This window comes from Mycothermus thermophilus (assembly GCF_041956435.1).
Source record: "Mycothermus thermophilus strain CBS 625.91 unplaced genomic scaffold VTJ04scaffold_6, whole genome shotgun sequence".
Lineage (NCBI taxonomy): Eukaryota > Fungi > Ascomycota > Sordariomycetes > Sordariales > Chaetomiaceae > Mycothermus > Mycothermus thermophilus.
The window spans coordinates 49,273-73,482 of record NW_027191432.1 but is presented as its reverse complement, the minus strand read 5'-3'; the positions used below and the strand labels follow the sequence as shown (position 1 = coordinate 73,482).

Below are 24,210 nucleotides of genomic sequence, written 5' to 3'. Positions count from 1 at the left end.
GGGTTGCGGTCGAGAGTTTTCAAATTCGAGTTTCCAACTAGCCGGTGGAGCGAAGGGAATGCCTTTTGAGCACCTAAATGCCTACACGCAAGATGGAAGCGTCATGGAAGTGAGGTGTACCCGAGAGTCGGAGCAAGTCCATCGGAGAGTGACGTCGGGTCGGGTTGGATGGGAGAACAGTGGATCCCGGCTGTTCTTCCGGCTACTACCTTCAAGCAGGCAAAGCATTTTTCCGATTTCCACTGGGTCTTGTAATAATAGGGGCAGTGGAGGGATGCACAGCAACCTCACCACAGTCAGCCATGTGGTCAAACACTCCAAGTAAAATGCTGGTAATCAATCCAGCGAGATAATTGACCAATTCTCGGGCACAACAGCTTTTCAGCGAGACGCCAAACACTTGATTGATCCTGGCGGTATCATGACAGCTGCTCCTCCCTTTCCTAAGGCACGCTTCGGTGTCCGGAAGCTATGAATGTCCAACACCACAGGCCCATGGCACATTAACGCTCCATTACCTTGGTTTGGACCGTTGGACTGCCCTAAACAACTCTGACCCAAGGTTCGGCCCGTTATGTGTTGAAGAATTCCCTCACATAACCTCGAAGAGCTTCAAGGCTCCCCCCAGATCTCATCCGCGATTTCACGGATCAGTGCAAGCTTCTTTCTTTGATCCTCCTCGGTCAGGGGGTAACCGCTTTCATGGGTGCTGAACCCACACTGAGGGCTGATAGAGATCCGCTTCAAGGCCTCTTCACGGGTTTGTCCGCTTCCCTCCGCCACAAAATCCGCAGCTTGGTAGATTCGACGCTTCACCTCTTCCTTGTCCTCCAGCTCACGAACCTTGGTCGAGATTGCTCCGATAACAACGGTTTTGTTGGTTGGAAGGAACTTGAGAGGCTCAAAACCCCCAGCACGCTCGGTGTCGTACTCGAGGTAAAATGTGTTGACGTTGAGCTTGGTGAAAAGCTTCTGTGCGATAATGTCGTAACCTCCTTCGCTGAAGAACCTTCCGCCGATGAAGTTCCCGCGACAGAGATGGACGCCAGTGTGGAAGTCGGCAGGAAGCTTGCTGATGCATTCGTTGTACAAATCGAGGTAGGCGTCGAGGAGATCATCAACACTGCCGATGTTCTCCGGGTCCTGAGCCCATCCCTGACGGAACTTGTCGGAGCAGAAATCTAGAGACATGGTCAGCAGCACGCTCTTCTGCAGGAACGATTACCTGGTTGTAACCTACAAGCCAGTCCGGGATCATCGAATTGTACATTCCTGAGGCCGGCCTTGTAGAGTTGATCCAGCTCAGCCTGGTACACCTTGGCCACATCTTTGAAGTACTCGGCATCATTGGCATATGCCTCTTTGGTGTACGCGCGGCCTTGTCTGTAGCGCATGTGAAACCAGGCGGGCGTGATGACGGTAAGCTTGATGTTGGGCCATTCCTCCTGGGGGACAAATTTCTGCACCAGGCGCAGTTCATGCAGATTCGACTGCGATTTTGCGGGGTTGTGGTGAAGTTTGGACCCCGCAATGACCGAATCTCCAGGCATGACCTGACGCTTCTCTTCGATCAAGCTGACGACGTCTGGATGGTAGAGTCTGAACAGCGAGGCCTCGGCATCCTGAAGGCGGACAGTGCCCTCGAACTCGTCCCACATGAGACCCCAAAAGCGAGTACGAGTGTACTCCCCGCTAGTTACTGCTTTGAATCCCAGTTCCTGCTGCAGCTTGACGACATTCCTGATGGCCTCCTCCTCCACGGCGGGCAACCCGGCCTCTTCGGGGCTCAGCCCCTTGTCGCGTATGGCTTCGCGGACCTCCAGCAACCTCTGAGGCCGCAACAGTGACCCCAGATGCTCAGCGCGAAATGGTGCCATTTCGAAAGGATGATCCGGAAATGGAACTGGGCTTTGGTATACGTTAGGTCACGACCAAGCCACGCAAGGGGAATTGAAGACGACGCAGTTTAAAACATGTGGCGGCATCCATGAGAAAGGAAACGGGTCCGGGGAGCGCGGTGTTGTTCTCTAGGGATATATAAAGCGTGCGTTGGGTGCGGGGTAGCTTTCCGCCAATTCCATAGTGATCCAGCAAAATGGTAAGTGTAGTACCAAAGTAATCTAACCTCGTCCCAAAATCCACGTTTATTGCTGTGGCGCTCGGGGTTTTCCCCGAAACTAATAGCAATGTCAATCAGCTAGTGCGTGCCGCGGTGGCATCGCAGAACTGCGGGGTCTGCAGGACCCAAGTGGCCCATTCTTGGAGCCAGTTGATTCCGGTCAATTCTTGAAATAACTAAAGGTACCTGAGATTTCCGGGTGTGGCTGACCAAATCCAGGGGTATCCAGTGTATACAGAGCCAGAGACAAATGGATATGTACACAACAAGCTATGGGGTATGAACAGTTCTTTATGTGACTGGGTTGATTTGTCATATTGAACCCAGGACATATAGATTCAAGGAGAGGGGAGGCAACGGTCAGTCTAAGTTCATTTATAATGCCGAATCTTGTTCATTCTCAGGAAACCCGGTGATTCAGGAGGGCATGTCGACCTCGGCACGTCGAAAACCGCCGTTTCGGTTCTTGTAAATTCGGCAAGAATACCAAACTTCCCTCGTCGAATCTTACCGAGGAAGCCGGCCAATCCTTTCAGATGGGACCTCGTGTAGTACTGGGGCACATCTCCTTAACTCTAAACAGACTAATAAATACTCCGTTCAAACCTATCTGAGCACATCGAACCTCGTATCACTTGAACCCAGCTCCAGTTTGAGCAGAACACTACCACAACCACCTAAACGGGCTTCCAATCCTCGCCGCAGCATTCGTTGAGATTGTCAGCGTATTTGACGTCGTTGAAGTCGGCGCGGATGTGGCAGTGGACTCTGTTGGAGGAGTGGTTGAGGGAATTGGTGTAGTGGTAGCACCGGGGCCATCCTCTGCGCAGTCAGAGGCTGTGACGATAGAGTAGCTTGTCGGACAATGGATGCCACTGCAGCCCGAAGCGCAAGGAAAGTCGAGGTATACGGTGGGGGCCGTGGCTGGACAGCCACAGGATTGAGTGAGTGTGACCAGACCAAGACAGAGAGGAACTGGGCATGTCGTGCAGAGCTCGCGGGTTGCCGTGACGGTTGGGCAGCCAGTTAGAACACCTGTTTCCGACAGAGACTCTGTGATAGTATAGGTAGTGGCCGAGTTTTCATATGAGTCGCTAAACGATTGAGCGAGGACGCTGAGCAGTTTGGATGAGATGGGTTAGTTTCGAGATTTGACGGCGAGGCGACGTCTTGAAGTTGTTACGTACAGGTTGTTAGCCACAACCATGGTGGCAATGAGCTGAGTGAAGGATTTCATATTTTCCAGATGCTTTCGGAGAGTTTGATGCTCTCTTTTGCCTTGTTTGCTTGTTCTCGACCAACGAAATATATGCGAGAAAGGATGGCGTTATAGAGAAATCTCATACCATCAAGGTCATGAGGGTGGTTTTAAATGTTGATGGCTCCGGGGTGAATCATGGACGCTGACACCTCGCGGCCCAAGGTTGTTCCGCCCCCTGACTTGTCCAGCCTTCGGCCTTGGCTCGCTATCCTTGGCCAACCCGGAAACCTCGTATTCAGCCTCCTCACCAACATCAAAAGACCACTTCTTTCCGGCCTGTTAGCCAGTGATAATAGCGGGGAGGGCACCAGTCGAGCAGAACGCCCAATGGGACGAGGGAGACACTTCCATAAGACGCAGTATTATCTCGTGGGTAGTTACATTGGAGTGGAAGGAACACGACACAGACCACCACCTACACGACGACCAACACGACTCACCAGATGTACAAATAGGGGACAGTTGTTCTTTGCGGTTTCTGTCGTTGAGCAGAGATGTGGTCGAGCTTAGTGATCATTCTAGTGATAAATGCTGGATGTACGATCGGCCCATTTTGTCTGCTAGGACAACACGGCAACGAACGGCTACCTATCTGACCATGGCGCAGTTCTAGTGTTGATATAAAACATCAACTGTCCTGTGTCTCAACTGGACTCGTGAAGTATTATTACTAGTAGCCACGATTCATTTCAGGCCATGCTCACGGCACCGCAAACAGCCTGAGGCACGAAGACCGTGCCGTGCTCGTACAATCGATGATTGCCATTATGCATTATCGTCCCAGAGAGATTTCTGCTCCAGATACTGGGGATATGTCCACATGATTAAAAAGGTTGCAAAGGAATGGAATGGCCGCTTCCATGGTGCAATGGTCAACCGCTTCCATTCCGTGACAACAAATCCACAGAGGAGCAACACGTTGCCTAACATATTGAGCAATCGGAAGAGCCTAGAGTAAATGGTTAGCGACTGGCCTAAAACAAAGTTTGGCATCTGGAAGAAGCTTTGAGGGTGGAGGTCCTGTGACTGACACATTCAAAATATACATGACCAACGTCGCCATGGTGCTTCCAGGGATGGGGCCCGCCGACGTGTTCGCAATTTCGCGAGCAACATGGTAAACGGGCGGAATCCAGAGCCCCAAGATTATCAGCTCAAGAATGAGTGTATAGTGATATGTCCTGTCCCAATGATCTCGGAAGACGAGAAACGCCAGACATATCCACAGCAGGATAAAGTTGGTCTGGAAGAGGTCAGAAGCAGCACTTGGACGAAACCTCCTGACAAGAAAGAAGCGGCATTGGATGAAAGAACGGGGTCTGGGGAAGCTTACCACCGTGGGAGCAAACACAATAGTTGAGTGGCGGTAATACTTCCAGGAGAGTGCGGCGGCCACGATGCCCAGTGTGAGTTGGATCCAACCCAGTATAAAAAAGACAAAGAGGACATCGTTGTAGTGTCTGTAACACTTGCGATGCATCTGTTCGTAACCAAACGCGGCGCCCTCGACAATGGGAAATCCGCACCAGCGGCAGACCCAGACTGAGGCATTATCTCCCAGAAGGACCTTCCTGCCCACGCGGATCCGGGGATCCCGGGCCTTGATGGCACAGTCGATGCATCTCCTCGATAGCGGGTATCCCTGGTCCATCTGGGTCGAGTGCAAAAGATGCGTCCGGAACTGATCGTACCGTAGACAGACTTTACAATGAGAAAGGAGCTGCAAGCGCAGCTGCTCAGGCCCAAAGAGGGTTCGAAGTTGCTGGGGGTTGGCGAACGCGTGGAGTTGCTTACACGTCCAACGCAGACGAACAATATCAGCAAAGCCTAGGTGCCGGAGGATCATCAAGAGTATCTCGGGCGGTAGCGAAAGAAGGTGTCGCGGTTCTCGGTTTGGCGGCCGCCGCGATCCAGAGCCTTTGCACTCGTCCTTGGGCTCAGGCGTCGTGGAGCACGATGGCGGCGATTCTGCCGCTGCGCTTCCCATGAGAACACCATGGTTCTTCTGCTTGGCAAGAGCGGGTATGGACTGACGGACCGTCTCGGAAAAGCGGCCAGCAGACAGACCAAGCAGCCCGTGAAAGAAGTTTCCTCCCTGGGTCGGGGTCTCTGGCAGCGTCGGGCCCGAATCCGGGAGAACACTCGGGCTGGCTGGATCAGCAGGCTCCGCTGGCGCAGGCGCCATCGTTGCGGATGGGACCCGGCGCGGGCCAAGGCCGACGGGTACTCGGAGAGGCTCCGGGTTTAGGAAGAGCTGGAGAGAAGGTTGGAGCGCCAAGGACACAAGCTCACACCGGGTCTCGCTGTCCGGGGCCGTTCCATCCAGAATATTGAGTCATGGATGCAAGGGGACGCGTTCTTTCTCACATTCGACTCGCGCGCATTTAACTTTGTTGTTGGTCGAAGAGGCTCACCATCAGGCAAGGACAAACACGAGACCGGTGGGTGACCTGTGCTGGTGCGGCTGACGGTTTCTGGGTCCAGTGGGGCTGGCCCGACTTGAGTTAGCTAAGCGATCCGCGGTGGGAGTGGCCGTGCCTCGACAAGGCTTGCGGCTTGACGGCCTGGTCGGGAGTGTCGGGACCTCTGATGGCAAAGTTTCCCGAACATTCATCAGGAAAGAACCCCAAGGTATGCCTGGGAATGCGGGGTGTTGTTATGACCATGGACGGCACATGGACCGTTCCCGTCCCATCCCTTTTTGTGTGGATGCCTTACCAGCGTTGCAGGGATGTCGCGTCACGACCCATGCCTTGATTCGGCCAACACACACAACGTTCGGCATGATTTCTCGCAGCTCAGCCAAACGTGGCGCTGCCTAGTAGTGTGCCTAGCCTTGCTCTAGAACGCTAATGACATCTTACTTGTGGCTCCTATCAGATCACAAGCTTGGGCGTCCATATCAGATAAATAAACCCGCTGGACATGATACACCCGAGTACCTCGCGCAGAGACCAGGCTACTGAGTTGCTCAATCAAGTCCTCTTATCTGATGCAAAACTTCCTGCGTAACCCTTGCATTGTAATTTTTAATCTTTTGTACTAAGCGGGTGGTGCTGCTGGATAGGATGACCTTAATTTTAATGACTTCCAGGTTTAGGTGAAGTTGCTATACTGGTAGTCGCCAAGTGAGGGTAGGTGTTATGAGTGACTTCGGGTGTTGTTGTATGAGTAATCGATGCGAAGCGCCAAAATAAAAATAAAAATATAGAATGAGAATTAGAAAAACAAAAAAAAAAATGGATGGCAGGGAATAACTAAGAAGAGCGAGATAGGAAATGTAATATGACAGGATATGGCCGGTTTGGGCCCGAGTCTGGCTTAGTCAGCCAGCCTCAGTTCTCAGCCTCCATCTCTGGCGGCCCAGATGGCCCACCTGGCGCCACCCCTCTCTGTGTATATATTCAGGGCTTCCGGGCCCTCTGGGACTCAGATAGTTTCTCAGAAGAATTCAACCGCTTCCTTCACTTCATTCTGCATATGCCATCGTTCAGGTCTGGGCTCTGACTATGTCACATGTAAATAATGATAGAGGTAAAACAAGGAAGGGCGTGAGCGAGTGAATGCCTGCGCTTCGCATCACGCTTACTGCGATGCCAGACGAACCGCAGTGCCATCTAATATTATGTCCGATTAGGCTCTGTTCTGACTGTTCCCATGGATTCGATGATTAATTAATAGGATACTGAGTGGTCTACATCAAGCAGACAGATACCTGGGATTTTGCTGCTCTGAATGCCGAATGACGGCATTGTTGCGCACGAGAATGCTGGTCTGGGCGTATTCTGCACACTCGTGTTGGACACAACGGGCACACCTCCAAGATCCAAAGGAATAAAGGAATGGTAGCGTCTTGGGCCACGAGGTCGTAGTATCTGACTGCCCGGTTCTCCTCGCCGAAGCTTGGATTGCTGCCAGGCCTGAATGGTGCCATGGATATCTCAACGATACTAGCAGCGGTGTGATGTGGGTTTCCCACAGAATATGTCTCCTTCCTTGTCGTCGGGGCCCTAGGGTCTTGTGAGGTGTGGGAGGGGGCGGGGGTTCTTGACGACATGCAATGAGCGACCGGGCCAGTTTCGACTGAGTGGGAGTGACGTGACTTCGAAATGTGAATCTCAAGGCCATATCCTACCAAGCTTAGGAATCTTGATCTCCAGGCAAGAGGCGGCACAACATGATCTCCCAGGGAATCGATCTTCATTTCCGCCTCGAGTTTATTGAGGGCATTCTCGATCGTAGAGACACCTGAGTAATACTATCTTGAGCACCCGGCGATATTACAAACGTATCTTGAGCTTTACAAAATCTGAATTGTTTCCCACAAAACATGTTTCCTAACTAAGAACAACGGCTAACTTAGAAACCACCTCGTCCACATAATAATGGACCAACCTATATCCGCTGGTCACACTTGATGATAACGATACTGGGTTTCGAGAAGTTGGTAGGGCTTGGCTAAAAAGATAGAATATGGCCACGATCACAATCACACATTCACAATCTGCGCTGGCCAAGAACACATATATCCTGCTTATGGTAACAATATTGATGATGACACCGCTGGTATAGGTAAGAAATATTCTGATGCTAATGCTCAGGGGAACAAACGAAGTGGATGAACTCAGGTACAGCAACATTATAAGTCAAGTCCAACGCCCGCTGCCTGAGTTGCTTGCCATTGGATCCACGATAAGGACGCCGAACAGTAAAAAAAAGAATCCGTTCGGAGCCGGCGGGCAAACCGGGAAGCAAACGGTCTATTATCACTTCCCCAAACATCCTCAAACACCCACTTAGGCCCTGATGGCCATTTGGCCCATGGGCATTTCCTTGAGCCCTGTGATACGCGGTTAGGTTAGTAAGCCAGTCTTGCCAACAAGAATGGGATGATATCCCCTGGGTATACTCACAGCCATCGACGGGCTCAGGAGCCTGCTGCTTGATGGTGCAGGCATTGTACTTCTCGGGAGGCTGCGACGTGAGACCGGCCTGAGGGCAATCACGGTTGAGGTTGCAGCCCATATCCATGGCGCGCTGGAGAACGTCGCCCTCCCAGCCGAAGACGTAGTCACCGTGAGCAGCCGAGCCACTGGAATGTCATTGTGTTAACGGAAGACGTTTCAAGAATAGTCCCCAACCTGGGTCGAAGGAAGACAACGTACCCAAGGTTCATGCTGTAGACGAAGGCCGGGCCAGAGTCGGGCCACCAGCTCCTGTCGGTGAAGTCGGTGACGTTCCACATGAGCTCGTACATGACCTGCGGCAGCCTGACAGGGTGGGACGACGGGCACGCGCCACCACCGTTCGCACCGGAACCCTGGCCGTAGGCAACGTGAGACTTGTGGTCCGGAGTGTCAAGGTTCCGGCCGTCCCAGCAGCTGCAAGGTGAGAGAAGCACCGTTAGCATCAGGCTATCTCACAGAGTGGTAGAATTGGGGGCGGGGGGATAATTACTGAGGGAAGATGATGGTCTGGCGGATCATCTTGCAGCTCGGGTTCTGGGGGATGGCAACGGTATCGCTGCCAGTGCAGGGAGCACCACCAATGAACTGGTCCTCGTTGGTCGATGTCCAGCAACGGTGGCAGATGTTGCCCCTGGAGACCTTGTTGTCGTCTGTCTCGGCAGCATTGCCAGCAAGCATACGGAAGCCCTGGATATTCCCGAGTTAGTATGCAAAAGCTGGGACAGAGGGCGAGTCGTTCAAACAAACTTACGGGCTTGAACGCGGTAGTCCGGCCGCTGGGGATATAGTAGACGTCAAGGCCGCCCTTGTTGATGAGCCTGCCCTGGGGCCCGCCGTTGCCGACCTGGGGAATCCGGTGATACGAGCCGTTCTTGTGCTTGAAGAACATCACCGCAGTCCTGCCGTCGTCATCAGTATGATGCACATGACTTTTTCCCTTTGTTTTTCTCTTTTTCTTTTTTTCAACAGAAGAAGACGAAGGAGAAGGAGATGGAGAGTGAAAGAAAGGGGAATTCACCAGTAGTTGCTCTTGTCTTGAACGAAACTGCACGAGGTGCACGTCGAGCGCTTGGCCAGATCATAGGTAACTGGCTCCATGGTCAGGTTGAAGCTATTTCCACCGACGATCTGGTGAAGGTGAGGAGTATAGCGCATTCCTGGGTTAACCAAGGGATCGACACGATCGACAACCAGCTGGGAGCAGGCGAAACGCAGCATGTTGAACTGGGCAACGGCGCCGTTGACCAGCAACGCCGCAGCGGCGGCGAGGGAAGCCCACTGGTGCATCTTGAGGGTTGCTGTCTCTGTTTTCTCTCTCTTGGCCGGTTGATTCTCGTTTTGAGAAGTCCTTGCGGTGAGAACAGGGCTTGTGGCTCTCTCAAGAGACGATGGGGGTGGTAATTATATGGGCCAGAATGTGTGGGGAGGCGACGAGAACCGGGAATCGAACGGCGTCATGATGGTAACTACACACACTTATACATGTCGGCACTGCCTCATCCGCCCATCTCCAGCACACGGGACACATGCTTCCATCCTCCTTCTCCCCCCATGTCCGCCCGACTCCTACGGCACCTATCCTATACCGACCTACCCATCATCGTCGGAGACCAAGACGCAACATGGTTGGACCATTCGGGCAGCCCAAAAGCCCGCAAATACCGATGCTACCGAACGCATTCGAAGGCCTTTCACTCATTTGGGTATAATATCGACGATTGGTGTTGAGAGCCTCCTGGTGGTTATTGAAAGCCTGGCTCTACATCTTCGGACAATTGCCGGAGTTCCGGATGCAGCAACTTGGATGGGTACGTACAAATAAGGTGCTCACTTTCCCCAGACTGATGGCTCCGGGTAAAAGCAACCCCCATGCCACTCCCAAAACAGTCCAATATCAGAGAAAATTATTAACACGGTCACGCTGCGTCGTTGCTTGCCTCTTTGATGCCGCGCGCAACTGCGGCCCAAGTGATTGGATACTACTGCCAAGCCTGGTTTATGGGCGTTCGTCGAGACACTCTGTTTTCGAGGTCTGCAGGGCATCAAAATCTGTCAACCGTTGGAGCTCTTGGCGAAGCAGGCCTCTGGGGAAGGTTGGGCCAGTGTATCAATTCCGAAGCGTGTGGGCCCCCGATGCTAGGTCGCCAGAGTGGGAGCCGGAGCATACAAATATGCCCCGCGATCATCTATCCACAACAGATCACCCCCTTCTGTTGGCCGAACTCTTTCTCCTTTTCGGGCCTTTCCATTCCACCAATCAATCCGGAAGGTTTCATGGACCGGCCGACATAGTGGCAACGAAACAAGCATGGCGACCAAGGAAAGAGTACACTGGTCACCAGCCGAGAACCAGCAGAGACCGTTGACTTGATGCTGCATGCCAGAAAAAGACCTGGCCTCCAAGACACGAGGGACGAACATGCCGAGACGCCATTCATATTAAGTGACATCCCACGAAGAGCGATGATCATCGGTGTCGGTCCATGTTCGTTCAATCATCAATCAGGCTGGGCAGCAAAGGGCGTCGACTGAACCATCCTCCAAGCGAGAGCACCGAATGTGTGAAAATCACAAGTCAACAACACGGAGTCGCCGCTAGTGGGGTTCGGGTTGAAGAATACCGCCGTCAGTCATCATCGGGCCAAATTGTATCAATATCAGAGGACTAGCCAGGCTTCCCAACGAAGAAGGGGGTTGAGGCGTCGCTACATCGAACGATCAGGTCGGCGAGGTGTTGGGCCAACATCGGCGACTGTGGGACTCGGCCAGCCTACGATAACAGCTTGGATTATTACACGGAAGTGAAGAAGCTATTTCTCTCATCACTTGATTGGCAGTCGGCGGGTCATAATTGCTATTCTCCCCTAATGGCATCTGTCGCCATGACGGCGCTGGGAGATCCGGGCCCAAGATAGGTTATCAGAGCGCCCTGCGCTCGAGGTCGAGAGAAAAGTGACGACAACGCCCTCTGGTGGCAGCGTTGCCCCTTTTTTTGGAATCCATTCAATGTTGGAACCAAGGGGCTGAGTCTGTAGACTATTGTGCCCATTGCCCTCTCCTCCCTCCATGCTCGATCCCACGGGTGTTTTGGGCGACAATAAGGGCGACGCCGGAAGAAATCATATCCTGGAAGTAACTATTATATGAGCTTTGGATGGTATTATGTGTTGTCCAGTAGGCCTCCTTAATCGCACTGGGGCTGCGTGTTGGCGAGATTTTATTATAATATTCTAGGAGCAAACAGTAGTGGTCAAGTTTCCAAGGGAATTACCAAGTTTGTGAACAAGGGAGAATTCTTCCCAATATTATTATTACCGCCTCTCTTTTGAATCTTCGGGCTGGCTCTACCAGTCCGCATCGCATCAGACCAGCCTGGTCCAAAGAGACAACCTATCAACATGCTACTCAGTTTATTACCTGAATTATAGTACCTGAGGCAGTTTGTAAGTACATCTCCAGACACAGAAGCCTCATATTGCGCCGATGACCTTGCCTGCTGGACCACGGCCCTGAGAAATCAGGATTGACGGAGGTATGCGGTCAGCCTGCCATAAAGTGGCCAGTGGCCAGTATTTCTAAGTCTGTTCTGAGAACCAAGGGTGAGCTAATAAAAATTTCATTTTCCTCACGACCACACACGTCCCTGTCCCTATATTACTGCCAAAGACATCTATCTCGTAACTTGGATTGTTCTCGGCACCGGTCGAGATGATTCGATCAAGTGCATCCTAGACGCTACGTCTCCCGAAGAAGCAGTCAGTCTGCGGCGCGGCTCCACGGCGGCCGCAAGAGAAATCCTCCCGGCTACCGCTCAGTTGCACAATGTGTTTTCAAGGTTACGCCATGATATCCCGGATGGGCTATCGTTCACCAAGGTCACCTGTGTCCTTGAGGCTATCTCTGCATCTCAGGTGCCACTTGCTCATAGATACTCGTTGCAGGATATCGCTAGGAAGACAGACCTTGCCAGCGCGCCTGATTGCATTATCCGCCAACCTGGGCCTCCTACAGCATGCGAAATAAGTTTCGTGCTGGGAGTCAATTCCTGGGTACTCGAGACATTCAGGACGATATGATGTTGGCACCTGAGCTCGAGAGAGGTGAGTATGATGAAGATGATACTTTGAGAATAGGAGCCGATTGCCAATACCAAGTTTAGGAATGTCCTATTCGTAGTATTTGAAGTTCCTGGCCGCGAGAAACTTGGTCTCCGATTTCCAAGACGACCACACTCGGCCCCAGGACCTTAAATCTCCATTGCGTCTCACATCTGCCCGCCAGTTTGCTGTCGTATCTGACCTCCTGGACATCACCACCGCCAGACGAGAGGCGTACGACGGGTGAAGCCATGGCTCGCAAGAGATGCAATGAGCAACTAGCGTTCGTACGTCGATCCTTGTCGGAAGATATTGTCGTTGATCATCTGTTGCTGTATTGATGGGATCTTTGCCGTGGATACCAAGGGCCTTGGACGACATCCCTGCAATTGATGTGTAACAAGCATCGAGGGAAATGCTGCCTTTTCATGACAACATCAGTCGACCGCTCTGTGAGGTCTTAAGAGGCACTGGAGCATTTTGCTCCGTACCTCCGCCTGTACCACGGTGTTATGTCAATGGCTTGGTCTGGTAACCCGAGCTCCAATATTAGCGATGAGTTTATCGTCAAGTAGTTGGAAAGTTAACGTTAATATTTATTAGTAACGAGGATACTATAATTGTCGGGCGCTATGGGACAGAGGCGACGGAGTTGTGGAAGAAAAAAAAAGAAGAAAGAAAACAGAGAAAACAGAGAAAAGAAGAAAAGAAGGAAAGATAAAAAAGGAGAACAATACAAAAGTCCATTTTCACAGGTTGAAGATGGAGTAATTCTACTTTTCTGCTTCCCGATGATAATCTTGGCTGTGTGGAGATTTCACAGCTATTAATCGGACCATGTGACACGTAAGAGTGGGTAACTGCTCGATTGAGCAGGGCAGGAATGGAGGAAGCGACTGAATTGAGCTTGTGCTTATGGAACTGAACTGAGCCCTCGGGGCGAGGTAGTGAGTCTATCTATATACACGCAGTGATCGGATGGCAGGCCCGAGGACTGGGTCCCCGACTCCAGACCTGGCCAGGGTTCTGAAGTAGGGGCACAGGGCTCGGTTCCCTTCCGAGCGTGGCTTTTGAGGAGTGGCGAGGAGGTCTTGAGGTCTTGGCAGAAACAAGCCACAGAAACCTCAATTCCTGTCACAGACCAGCATCCAGTCCGTCCGACCCCGGTTTTCTTGTTCCATCACATAAATAACTCCTCCACACACATGAGGCGTGCTGCGCTTACCGGTCTCCCCGCACACCCCCAAATCCAGTCGCAAGAAGTTGGAATACATATGACAGGTATTGGACGACGTCCTTGTAACCTGGTTGTGCGCTTGGCTTCTCACTCATCCACCAACTCCATCAATCGCTGCGCGGGAGCTTAATTTACCATCATCCCACGCGCCGATTCTACCGACATTCTTTTCGTCCACCATTGCTACCTACTCGGCATCGGGTCCGATTCGACCTTGGAATCGCCGACGCACCGCCACGGAGCATTATGGACAGCCCGTACCGCCGGGAGCTCGAAGTCGCCATTACGGCGGCCCAGACTGCTGCGCATATTAGCCGCAAAGTGCTGTTGGCCGCCGGTTCTGGAGACGACGGTGACGTTGCTGCAGAGCCGTTTGACGTGGTCAAAGACGACCTGAGCCCCGTTACTGTCGCCGACTTTGCGATTCAGGCATTCCTCGTCCGCAGTCTTGGGCAAGCCTTCCCCGAAGACGGCTTCGTTGGCGAGGAGTCATCAAGTGAGTTGAAGAGCAACCAGGGTCTTGTGGCTCGCATCCTGGCTGTCCTCGGTCAATTCGCCGGCGAGACGCTCTTTCGCGATGCTCAAGACCTCTACGATACGATCGACCTGTGCGTCAGCCAGCACACGAGCAACCGGGTCTGGGTGTTCGACCCCATCGATGGCACAAAGACTTTCCTCCGCGGTGAGCAATACGCAATCAACATTGCCCTCCTCGAAGGAGGACGCCAGGTTCTGAGTGTCGTTGCCTGCCCGCTTCTCTCTGCCGATGCCACAGGGCTCGTGACGGATGCCACCGTCGACCCGACAGGAAAGGGGTGCATCTTGTATGCGGTCCGTGGCCACGGCGCTTTCGTCAGGCCGCTACCTGGACGTCTCGAGGAGGTGCAAGCTCGGAGGCTCCCGCGGCACGCGGACAGCGTGACGTCCTCGGCCGACCTCCGTGCAGTAACATGCTGGGCTCGTCTCGACTCAGGCGTGGATGTTGTGCACAAAGCCGTGGCAGAACAACTCGCTGTCTCTTTTCCGGGGTCGGATCTGCTCGGCTGGGTACTGAGATGGGCTGTCTTGGCCCTGGGAATCGCAAACATGACGGTCTGGGTGTACAAGAGAAGAGACAGATACGCCAAAGTGTGGGATCATGCCGGTGCCATGCTCTTGTTTGAAGAGGTTGGAGGGAAGATCACGGATATACATGGCAAGGGCATCGATTTGACTGTCGGGCGGACCCTTAAGGCCAACTTCGGCTTCGTCGCTGCCCCCCAGAGCCTTCATCAACATGTCCTGGAGGCGTTGCATAGAGAGCTCAAGGCCCAAGGGAAGGAGGAGCTTCTCAACTAACCTGGAACACACCCGACACAAACCGAGATCACGGAAGATAGGCACCTTGACGATCGTCCACGACTCTAGCTGTGGCTGAAAAGACGGCTCCAGCATTTCTAGCAAGGACATTGGCAATGAAGGGTTGGAGGGGTGGAGGGGCGGAACCCCCCGGGAACCCCAAACCCACCCAGCGAGGACAGAACACAATGACAAGAATAAGATAGGTTGGCAGAGGGTGGCCAAGCGCTTCAAAGTAAATATCAGCATTTCCTGTTGACACCTCCAGCAAAGGTGATCTGACGAGCAAACGAGCCTGGAAACAGCAGATACATTAAACTTTGACGAACCGCGCCAACACGCAGGCGGACTCCTGCCATCCAATCCGCATACGGCGGGCCAATCCAAATCCAAGACAGAACTTTTTCTTCTTCTCATATATCTCCAAACATTACCTCATCCACCGCCCCCTTGAAAGGAAAAGAACAAAAAGTTAACAATGAAGCATTGCACAGCAAAAAGACAAAACGACGCCGACAACCCATCTCGTAAAACGAACGAAAGCATGAGAATGGCGGAGCGGCAGGGCGGCGGTATTAAAAGCGGGTCCGGGTTTCATTCCCGCAGCGTCATTTCCCTCTATCGCAGCAGGCCAAGCATGTGGGAATGCCGGCCAAGGGTGAGTTTGTCGTAGCTCTCTAAGACGTGACATCGTAGCACCATAACGTTCATAAAGCCTGGTGGGCTGCCGACGAGATTTCCGTGCGTTGGACTGTTGTTTAGCTGGTGGAATCGTGTCGAGGGCAGACTAGGCCTACCGTTCATGAGCTGAAACAGAGGTTTGTCATCTGCCGTCATCTATTTGGTACCCATTGGCTGCCAGGAAGTTTTGGTTGACTTCGTCAGGTCGTCAGGGTAGGTAGATGGTTGCCCACGAAAGGTGTAAAGGAGAGAGAAACAGAAAAGTCATCCTTGTTGTCCCACCGCCCCCTTCTTGTGCAGCCGTAAGAGGCTAGGATCTCGGAGGACTCGAATTGAGAGACAAACAGCGGGATAACGAGGTCCAAAAAGGGGGTTCAGGAACATCAACTATTACAAATCCTTTATTTATGTCTTGGGTTGCTGAATGTGACAGGTGACAATGCAGCCGGCTCGATTAGACCGGCATCGTTCGAACTGGATTCATCGTGGCATCAATCGGGTCTGGACAGCTGACTTCCGACTCGGCTGGCCGATCGTGCAATCCGACAGGAAAGGGAAGCGGTCGATTGAGGGTCCGGTGTTTTCGGAAGCGAAAAAAAAGTCGAGTCCCGCAACGGTGTAAAAATGGAACGGTCATGAATCGTGGCTAGTAGAGGCTTGGACACAGCAAAACCTCTGAACGTCTCGATCGATGCGGCCAATGGCAAACTGGCTACCGCGGCTTACAATGCGGCGCGTCGGATGATACCGTTAAAACCTCGATGCGGATGAGGAATTAGTCCGCACGCCGTTGTCAGACGAGTCTAATGGAACAAAAGTCAGTGACCTGCTTCCTGCGTCCCGTGGTGCAACAGAATCATACCACTACTCCGCTGAACGTGGCCATTGGTCCGACTGCGTCCCCCAAAGCCCATCTTGTCACCCCAATCCCCGCCAGGCCCATGAGGCTGGCGCTCGGGACCACTGCGCGTGCTGGAGCCGTTCAAGCCTGGCCGCTGGCTTCCTATCGCACCAGGGGTGTCCCTCGGTCGAAGTCGGTTGCCGTTGAAGGCCTCCCCGAGGCTTAAGGAGCTCAGGTCGTTGATTAGCATCGACGGGTCGTTATTTGACGTCGTTGCCGGAGTTGTGGGTGTCGTCAGAGCGCTGGGCTGACCCAGGCTGGCGCTGTATTCGCCAAACTGGGCAACGTTCGGGGCGTGAACGCTAGTGGTCTGCGGATATCCCGAGGTCGTCGACAGAGACGGGCTCGGTGTGTATGACCGAAGGTCTGCAAACGACTTGACGCCACGCAGAGCGCTTAAGCCTCCATCAGGGCTGTCAGGGAGTTCCAAAGTCGGACCGTGGCGACCTTGTCTGCCCAAAGTGTTGTACTGGCTCGGGGCGCTAGCCCTCGTCTCAGCAAAGTCGATGGTGGCAGCCCGGCTTAGCCCGCGCCGGTGGGCGTCTGCAGACACACCAGGGGGCATGTGAATGGTAGGTGCAACCGCGGTGTCCTTGAGAACGTGGATCTGCCTGTGCTGGCCTTCACCCACGGACCGATGCTCGAGGCCCATGTTGTGAGCAAGGATGTGAACAGTGCGTCGCTGCTGCGGGGTGATTGTGCTGGGGAAGACAATAATTTCACGGTTGGGATCGTTCTTGAAAAGCATCAGCTCGGTATAAAAACTCAGAGTCTCAGGATTGTTCAGATCCACGTCTCCTAAACAATCGGATCGTCATTAGCATACGCATGATGTCCTGGGGGAGCCGTAACAAAGTCAACTTACGCAACGGCGAGTTCCGAGACCTCGATGTGTGGGCTGCGTTCAGGGAGTGCATCGAAGATTGGTGCTGCAGTGTCAGTGGTTGATGCTGCTCCTCGAGTTGGCCGCGCTTCTCGCGCTTCTCGCGCTCAATGCGCTCCCTTTCGTGTTCGGGCAGCATTTTCTTGTACTCAACCCTCAACTTCCGGCCCTGGACTTCGTAGCCGTTCAGCTGCTCGATCACCGTTTGGGTGTCGAGCGGGCTTTGGAAATTGGCAAAGGCAAGACCGCGGAAAATGCCGTTGTCGAAGTGGTAGTTGAAGGCATAAGGCTGCGGAAGACCCAGCTCCGACATGATGGACGTCAGCATCTCCTTCCTCACGTTGAAGGGGATGTTTTTGATAACGATCGCTGTGGGAATCAGGTCGTTGCCGAGCGGCTTCGGCTCGTGTCGAGGCTCGTACATGGGCGTCGGGTATGCGTGGCGATCGTTTTGGAAAGCAGAGGGACCGTCGCTATTCATCATGTTCATGGCCGGGTTGAAGTTGGCCACAGGCGGGTACTGTGTCGGAGGACCCGGGGGCAGGGCCTGGCTGCTGAGGCCGGGTTGTTCCTGCATCGTCCACTCCTGTAGTAACGCGTCAGGTTAGCGGTGTTGAGCCCAACTGGTGGTGTGTGTGAACAACGAAACGCGAGGGAAACCAACCTGTGGGAGTGGCCGACGAGCGCCTGGACGAAGCCTGCCCTCACCCAACGCACCGCTCACGGTATTGGCGCCAGAGTTGTACGGCCATGCCTGGGCGTTTCCGAGGAAGCCGTCGGTGGGAAACGGGGCCGTAGGCTGCATTCGGTTGTGTCGAAACGCGCTGCCGTCGTATGTTCCGAAGCGGTCATCGGCTGCGAAGAGTGGCGGCGCGGGTGCTTGGCCGATAGGGTCCATAGGGCGCTGGTCGAGGCGGCCGAGGCCGGGATGGCCCGTTGTGGTGTTGTATCCCGGCCTCGACGAGCGGGGGGACCGGTTTGCGGCGCTCATAGTGTAGGGAGGAAAGTAAAGGTCGGGCTGCTGGTTCATTTCGGCGGCCGACGTGAGCGTCAAGAGCAGCCACCTTCAGGGCCAGCGACCGCGACAGGACGCGGGAGAGCGGACTCGATCGCCCTGGATGCAAAGGAGAGGGGCAGGTCGTTTCCAAGCTTCAGGATGCGTCTGACAGGAGGCGTCTGGACAGCTTCGGACTTCGCCGTCGTTCCCAGCCCTCTTGTCTCTCTCGAGTCCCAACGTGGAGCTTCAGAAGAAGATCCAAGTCTCTTTCGGCCGAGGCAGGCGCTGTGTTTGCTGATGCGAAAAGGGGATTCGAGCAGCGTTGAAAAGGGGATTTAGTAGGAAGGACAAAAAAAAGAAAAGAAGCGATTAACAAAAACTCTCCACAGTACATACAACGTCTCCAGGGGGAGACGAGGAAACGGAATCGGAACCGGTGCGTCTGAAAGTATATCTCTCTCTAAGTCATCACGTCGTCTGCAGCGTTATGAAGCGGTCGTGAGAAAGTCGTGGTGCGGGCGCGCAAGGCCTCGAGGTTTTTGAAAGATGGGGAGGATTGGGGTTTGGAGATGGAGGTTCGAGGTTTTGTCGGGCCCGGGGGAAAGAGACCTGAGTGCAATGCAAATGGATGAACAGCAAATGCGGGTGCCGAGAAATTGGACGGGCTCAGCACCCTGTCGCCCACAGCTGAGGGAAGGGAAGGGGAGGGAGGGCGGTCTGCCGCTGCTAGCAATCCGCCAGGGCCATCCATTGGCAGGGCATCTTTTTTGTGTGCGGGAGATCCACACCCCAATCATCCGTCCTTTCTGTTTCTGCTGTCCGCCCGGGGCAACGGCAGCCAATTGTTTTGGCTTGGGTCCGACTTTGTGTTCCTCAAGCAACCTGCAACAGCACCGACACCGACAGAAGAGTGCCAGATGAGCCCTCGATTCAAAGCCTTTCTGCGACGACATACGAATGGCTTGGCTGCGTGTCCGGGACGGACTAGGTACGGAGTACACCGTAGCCAGTTAGTTACCACAGCCACGCCTGGTTATGAGCCTCCTTTTTCTTCTGGCCCAGAAATTTCCAAAGACAACCCTGAAAAGGGGAAGCAGACGGCGCATCCGTCGCGGCAACTGGACGCCGTTCCGTCGGGTCCACCACGAGGAGACCAGGTCATGAGCGGGGCTATCCGCTGGGTTGGCATCGCAGCCCTGGTCTCTGAGGTCACAATGACCTCAAGCGAACATAACCCAAGCCCAATTACGGTGACCATGAATTGGATCATGTCCCAGTTTTGGACATTTGACCGAAGATTTTGGTGGAATCCCAAGAGGGCATTTTCATGAATGCCCCTGAAACCCAAACACCTCCCAAGACACCAGACGCCAAAATGAGGACGTGCGGCGTAGTAGCGGAGAGAAGATCTGCTGCGCAGAGCCGGTGCCCGAGAAGGGGAAAAATCGTCAACGAACCGCGCGGCACTCTGATCCAATTACGTAGGAGGCTCCATGCTTTTTACTCATAAGTACTTGGTGTTGTTCTGGAATGCCGGCTCTGTGGCGCGGCTCTGGAAGGCACGTCTGTCGGGTGCTACACAGCACCCAATGCTCCAAGGAGTTCAAAAGAATTGGGATTGGAACCTTGATACTACTACGTATCACAAGTTTGTGTCTGGCGAAGGTATGGACATACATACAAGTACCTAGGTAGATCTAGTTCGCCTTGTGTCTTTGATAACTGTTGGTATTCCATGACTGAGTTCCATGCCTGGGCAGGTTCGGTTCGACATAACTATGAACATTGCACTTCATGAAACAGCCAACACCCGATCCAGGCCATTGGACGGGTTGGAAAGCTCATAGGAGTGGTGATGAGAACATTGTCACGTCATTCATTGCGAGAACTCTCTGGCGGCTCTCCAGGGAGAGGATGGCAGCCTCTCGATGATCTACGGAAGTAGGTCTGGGATCTTTGCGTCGATGGAGACCCCATGTGCTCGCCCAAGTACCAGAACATCAACCATACAAATAGCGGCGCATCTACCGACTGTCAAGATGCGAAAATGAAATGCAACCTTCCATCAGCCCAGAACAGCCTTCCAAATAACTACTGAAAATATTGTTGTTATCTGCCAACCGAATCGCCACCGGCCCACCATCGCTGCCCTAGCATCCGTCCACGCCCCAACAGTGAAAACATAACCATGATGTGGTTGTACAGTAGAGAGGATCGAGCCTTTGCTGGGACGACATGAAGAGCAGGAATGCCTCCGGTCGTCCCCAGCCACTTTTGCTGCAACAAATCTTCATCTTTCTCATCAGCACCACCTTCCACATCCCGCAAGCTTACGCTTCCTCAGCTGCCCTGGTGCAAGGCTGCAGGTGCCTCGGACGTGCCCAGCTGGACACGACCAACTCTGGGTATCTATGTGAACCCCGTTCCTGGAAGACGAAAAACAAGGCTGGAAGTGCTGACGGGAGCAGGGCACCGCGTTTTGCACCAAACCAGCGTGAACCAGGGCAGTCCAACCAAACTCATGCCCATGAGAGATTATCCTTCAATCCTCCAACACCCCAAGTACAACAGTCGACAACTTTACGCCTCGGCGGATTTGGCCTTCTTCTTCTGTTCAACCTTGAGAAGAAGGGCACGGTTGATGTGCGGGAGGACACCACCGAAGGCGATAGTGGCGCGGATCAGGGTGTCCAACTCTTCATCGCCGCGGATGGCAAGTTGGAGGTGGCGAGGGGTGATGCGCTTGACCTTTAGGTCCTTGGCCGCGTTCTATACAGAGGGACATGTCAGTCAGGTCGCGACGGCGTGGGAACAACTCGCTCGATAGGGAAGGAGACACACCCCGGCCAATTCAAGCACCTCAGCAGTGAGATATTCCAACACTGCAGTCACGTAGACAGCCGCCTTGGCGCCGACGCGCATCTTGTTCTGTGTGTTCTGCTTGAGGAAACGTTTGACACGGCCGCAAGGGAACTAGAGGTAGAATCGTTAGTCAAGGCCGTCAAGATGAACCGTGACGCAAGGAGCGCAGGCAACAAGATCATGAGGGTGCCTGTCGGTTGCGGGCCCCCCGCCTCCCCAAGAAAAACCATCGTGGTGAGAAATGAGAAAAGGGAATATGAAATAGATGCATCGCGTGCGCCATCATTCCAACGCCATGCGCAAACATCCACAAGGCGTTGAGGTACGAGGCGCGACGGGTGATGGAGGGGTTGAGTGGGAGCTTGGGGATGGAGCGAAGCGCGTCACACAGCGGGGTGTCCAGTCATGATCATGGCTGCGCTAGCTCGACCCAAGTGCAAGGCGCAAGCTTCGACATGACGCAAGAATGGCGGCGCAAACGAGAAGACACGACATACCTGCAGACCGGCACGCTGGGAATGGCTCTGCTGCTTCTTGGGGCCCTCAACGCCCGAGGTCTTGCCTCCAGAGCTCTTTCCGCCTGAGGATTTGCCTTTTCCACCAGCCATTGTTGATCGTCTTCGAACGGGACGCGCGGGGTGAGCCGCTCGGATGCGTTAGGTAGAAACAACGTCGGAAGATGATAAAAAAATGACGGTCGACGACGCGCAGTATTGATGCGAACAGACGCGACGGTGTTGTGGGGTTGTTGGGCGGACTTGGTGTTTGGGTTGCAGTCGCGGCGGCTGGTAATGTTGACGAGGCGAAAAATAAATTCGGGAGGCCGAACGGGCGGTCGCTGGTGTTGTTGTTTGCTGGAGGTGCTTTGCTTGGGGATGCTGGGCCCAGCCGGACCAGTCCCAAAGCAAACCCTTTGGAAGCTTCCATCCACCCAATCCTTCCAGCCCCCCTCCATTCTCTAGGCACCCTGCCTCCACTGTGCGCCCCACTTCAGCCTTCTTGGTCCGTGCGTTCACACCTTGATGCTCATGGAAGCAAAGGACGCCCAGATGGAGGTCAGGACAGCAGCCTCGGCCGTGGGAGGAATGGAAGTGTCAGTGAGGTCTCAGGCTGTCCGCCTTGTCGCCCGATGTGAGGAATGAGTCGGCGTGTGTTCCTATACCGAATGGCTCAGGGAGGCATTTGTTCGTCGGTGGCCATGCTCGAGTCTTGGAACAGCGGCATGACGGCGAGGAGGACGGCAGACGGGTTGCTGCAGGAATGACTGTGGTCGGAGCCTCAGGTAGCTTGCGTAGGTCGTAGTGTTGGTCGGGGGCCTGGTAATGGTTGAATCTCCATGGCTTCGCATGTCCTGTGATGTGACATGTGAAGTGTTGATCCTTTCATCATCTCGACTGTGTTGATATTTTGGGCTTGGGTTGAATCTGGGAGCACGATGGAACTGTGTCCCACTCGACTTGTTGATCCAGCCACTCAGCCACGTTCTAGCCACCTCTCTCAGGGTTCGGGTTCAGTCCCAGGTGCGAACATCATCTTCGAGCAGCCCGGGGGGAACTCGAAAGTGACGTGACATGCTTGATCTCCGAACCTGAAAATTAAGATTAAGCTCGACCATCCACTCACTGCCCTCTGTACTTCCGTTTAAAATACCTCGTCCCATCCCTCCGCCTCAGACATAGGTCAATACCGAGGCAAGTGTCAGCTCATCGGGCCCTCTGTGTGTGTGTCTGCGACCCATGTCAATCCTTCTGGTGTCACAAGAGCTGTCAATCGCACATATCGACACGATCCAATCAACTGGGTGTCCTGGAACTCAAGAAATGCTCGGACGGGAAGTGAGGTTCAAGGGGTCGCTGCGGCACAGGATCATACAGCGACCGGTACTTGCCGGTTGCTCATTGCAAACTCACATGTTCTATTTTAACCCTGCCTTCGTGTTGAGCAGTTTGGGAGTAGGACCTGGAGGAAACCAATGACAGTCTCGTCCACACATCTCTGGGACCAACAGGCTCGTCACCACCACTTTTCCCGGACCACAACACGGCCTAGCAACTTCAAAGGTACTGTTTAACCACGGAGGGGACCCTGGCCCCTCTCCCTAGTCTCTCCTAGCGCAACGGGCCTAATACTCTGTAATTCACTGATACATAGCCACCATCACGCACCCAACTGAGGAGCCGTAAATGCGGTTGGTATCTCGCCGCACGAGTGAGAGTACAAGTATGTAAACCATTCCGCAGGTCTCTGCCAAATAATGGTTATATGCTTTTCGTGCAAAGAAAGGTTTGTCCGGATTTTGGAGCAACTACACTTCCTGGATACCCCGTGCTAGCGGATCCTCCTACCTTACTCCCATCCTACATAGTATCTCACTAGGCCATTGCTGGACACCTTGTCGGTTTCGTGCGACTGGTGAGACCATCAGGTACAAGACGAGCCATTTGCAGCGCGTTATTAATATTTACCAGAGTTATCCATAAAGCTGCCATCCTACGACTACAGAAGACCTTTTCCTGTGACCATTCTATCACTTCTTTTTTTCGCAGAATTGATCATACTGCGGGTATAAAGATAGTTAGCCCTTTTGGTCCCCCATTTTCTGAGTATCTACCCTGAGCTAACTCTTCCATTATTTCTTTCTTTCTTTCTTTCTTTTTGTCTGTCTGTCTGACCAATACACACACGAGCTGGTAAACAGTCGGACCTTCGTAAGGTTCATTCTTGACGTTTTCCTCAGTGTCTCACCGAATTTCTGGTACAGACCCCAATCACCGGTGAGATGTCCACCTCCTGCTACAATAATTTAGGGTAATATTGCACGTTTGTTTTCAACGGAATCGGGATTGAGATCATTGTATCGTCGCCCC

At 53.5% G+C, this 24,210-nt stretch overlaps 11 protein-coding genes across 11 annotated transcripts; 4 read left to right on the top strand and 7 right to left on the bottom strand.

Moving 5' to 3' along the window:
- Positions 1-612: 612 nt before the first annotated feature.
- VTJ04DRAFT_8425 (uncharacterized protein) lies at positions 613-1,877 on the bottom strand (the record flags this gene model as incomplete). The annotated part of the gene is made up of 2 exons (XM_069366861.1): positions 613-1,181; positions 1,241-1,877. The coding sequence occupies 2 exons, from the start codon at positions 1,875-1,877 to the stop codon at positions 613-615; spliced, it is 1,206 nt and encodes a 401-aa protein (XP_069215247.1).
- Positions 1,878-2,783: 906 nt separating this feature from the next.
- VTJ04DRAFT_8424 (uncharacterized protein) lies at positions 2,784-3,356 on the bottom strand (the record flags this gene model as incomplete). Its single annotated transcript, XM_069366860.1, has 2 exons — positions 2,784-3,234; positions 3,307-3,356. The coding sequence occupies 2 exons, from the start codon at positions 3,354-3,356 to the stop codon at positions 2,784-2,786; spliced, it is 501 nt and encodes a 166-aa protein (XP_069215246.1).
- A 789-nt stretch (positions 3,357-4,145) lies between these two features.
- Positions 4,146-5,565, bottom strand: VTJ04DRAFT_8423 (uncharacterized protein; the record flags this gene model as incomplete). Its single annotated transcript, XM_069366859.1, has 3 exons — positions 4,146-4,329; positions 4,412-4,623; positions 4,714-5,565. The coding sequence occupies 3 exons, from the start codon at positions 5,563-5,565 to the stop codon at positions 4,146-4,148; spliced, it is 1,248 nt and encodes a 415-aa protein (XP_069215245.1).
- Positions 5,566-8,176: 2,611 nt separating this feature from the next.
- On the bottom strand, positions 8,177-9,634 carry VTJ04DRAFT_8422 (uncharacterized protein; the record flags this gene model as incomplete). Its single annotated transcript, XM_069366858.1, has 6 exons — positions 8,177-8,220; positions 8,294-8,472; positions 8,546-8,761; positions 8,838-9,034; positions 9,099-9,246; positions 9,366-9,634. 6 exons carry the CDS (start codon positions 9,632-9,634, stop codon positions 8,177-8,179), a joined length of 1,053 nt encoding a protein of 350 aa, XP_069215244.1.
- Positions 9,635-13,927: 4,293 nt separating this feature from the next.
- Positions 13,928-15,019, top strand: VTJ04DRAFT_8421 (uncharacterized protein; the record flags this gene model as incomplete). Its single annotated transcript, XM_069366857.1, has 1 exon — positions 13,928-15,019. One exon carries the CDS (start codon positions 13,928-13,930, stop codon positions 15,017-15,019), a length of 1,092 nt encoding a protein of 363 aa, XP_069215243.1.
- A 478-nt stretch (positions 15,020-15,497) lies between these two features.
- VTJ04DRAFT_8420 (uncharacterized protein) lies at positions 15,498-15,830 on the top strand (the record flags this gene model as incomplete). The annotated part of the gene is made up of 2 exons (XM_069366856.1): positions 15,498-15,677; positions 15,735-15,830. The coding sequence occupies 2 exons, from the start codon at positions 15,498-15,500 to the stop codon at positions 15,828-15,830; spliced, it is 276 nt and encodes a 91-aa protein (XP_069215242.1).
- A 91-nt stretch (positions 15,831-15,921) lies between these two features.
- On the top strand, positions 15,922-16,322 carry VTJ04DRAFT_8419 (uncharacterized protein; the record flags this gene model as incomplete). Its single annotated transcript, XM_069366854.1, has 2 exons — positions 15,922-16,002; positions 16,134-16,322. The coding sequence occupies 2 exons, from the start codon at positions 15,922-15,924 to the stop codon at positions 16,320-16,322; spliced, it is 270 nt and encodes an 89-aa protein (XP_069215241.1).
- A 128-nt stretch (positions 16,323-16,450) lies between these two features.
- Positions 16,451-18,514, bottom strand: VTJ04DRAFT_8418 (uncharacterized protein; the record flags this gene model as incomplete). Its single annotated transcript, XM_069366853.1, has 4 exons — positions 16,451-16,503; positions 16,563-17,399; positions 17,467-18,070; positions 18,149-18,514. 4 exons carry the CDS (start codon positions 18,512-18,514, stop codon positions 16,451-16,453), a joined length of 1,860 nt encoding a protein of 619 aa, XP_069215240.1.
- Positions 18,515-18,640: 126 nt separating this feature from the next.
- On the top strand, positions 18,641-20,667 carry VTJ04DRAFT_8417 (uncharacterized protein; the record flags this gene model as incomplete). Its single annotated transcript, XM_069366852.1, has 3 exons — positions 18,641-18,819; positions 18,871-18,917; positions 20,561-20,667. The coding sequence occupies 3 exons, from the start codon at positions 18,641-18,643 to the stop codon at positions 20,665-20,667; spliced, it is 333 nt and encodes a 110-aa protein (XP_069215239.1).
- A 394-nt stretch (positions 20,668-21,061) lies between these two features.
- On the bottom strand, positions 21,062-21,951 carry VTJ04DRAFT_8416 (uncharacterized protein; the record flags this gene model as incomplete). Its single annotated transcript, XM_069366851.1, has 3 exons — positions 21,062-21,250; positions 21,323-21,454; positions 21,841-21,951. 3 exons carry the CDS (start codon positions 21,949-21,951, stop codon positions 21,062-21,064), a joined length of 432 nt encoding a protein of 143 aa, XP_069215238.1.
- Positions 21,952-21,999: 48 nt separating this feature from the next.
- Positions 22,000-22,691, bottom strand: VTJ04DRAFT_8415 (uncharacterized protein; the record flags this gene model as incomplete). The annotated part of the gene is made up of 2 exons (XM_069366850.1): positions 22,000-22,206; positions 22,506-22,691. The coding sequence occupies 2 exons, from the start codon at positions 22,689-22,691 to the stop codon at positions 22,000-22,002; spliced, it is 393 nt and encodes a 130-aa protein (XP_069215237.1).
- Positions 22,692-24,210: the final 1,519 nt, after the last annotated feature.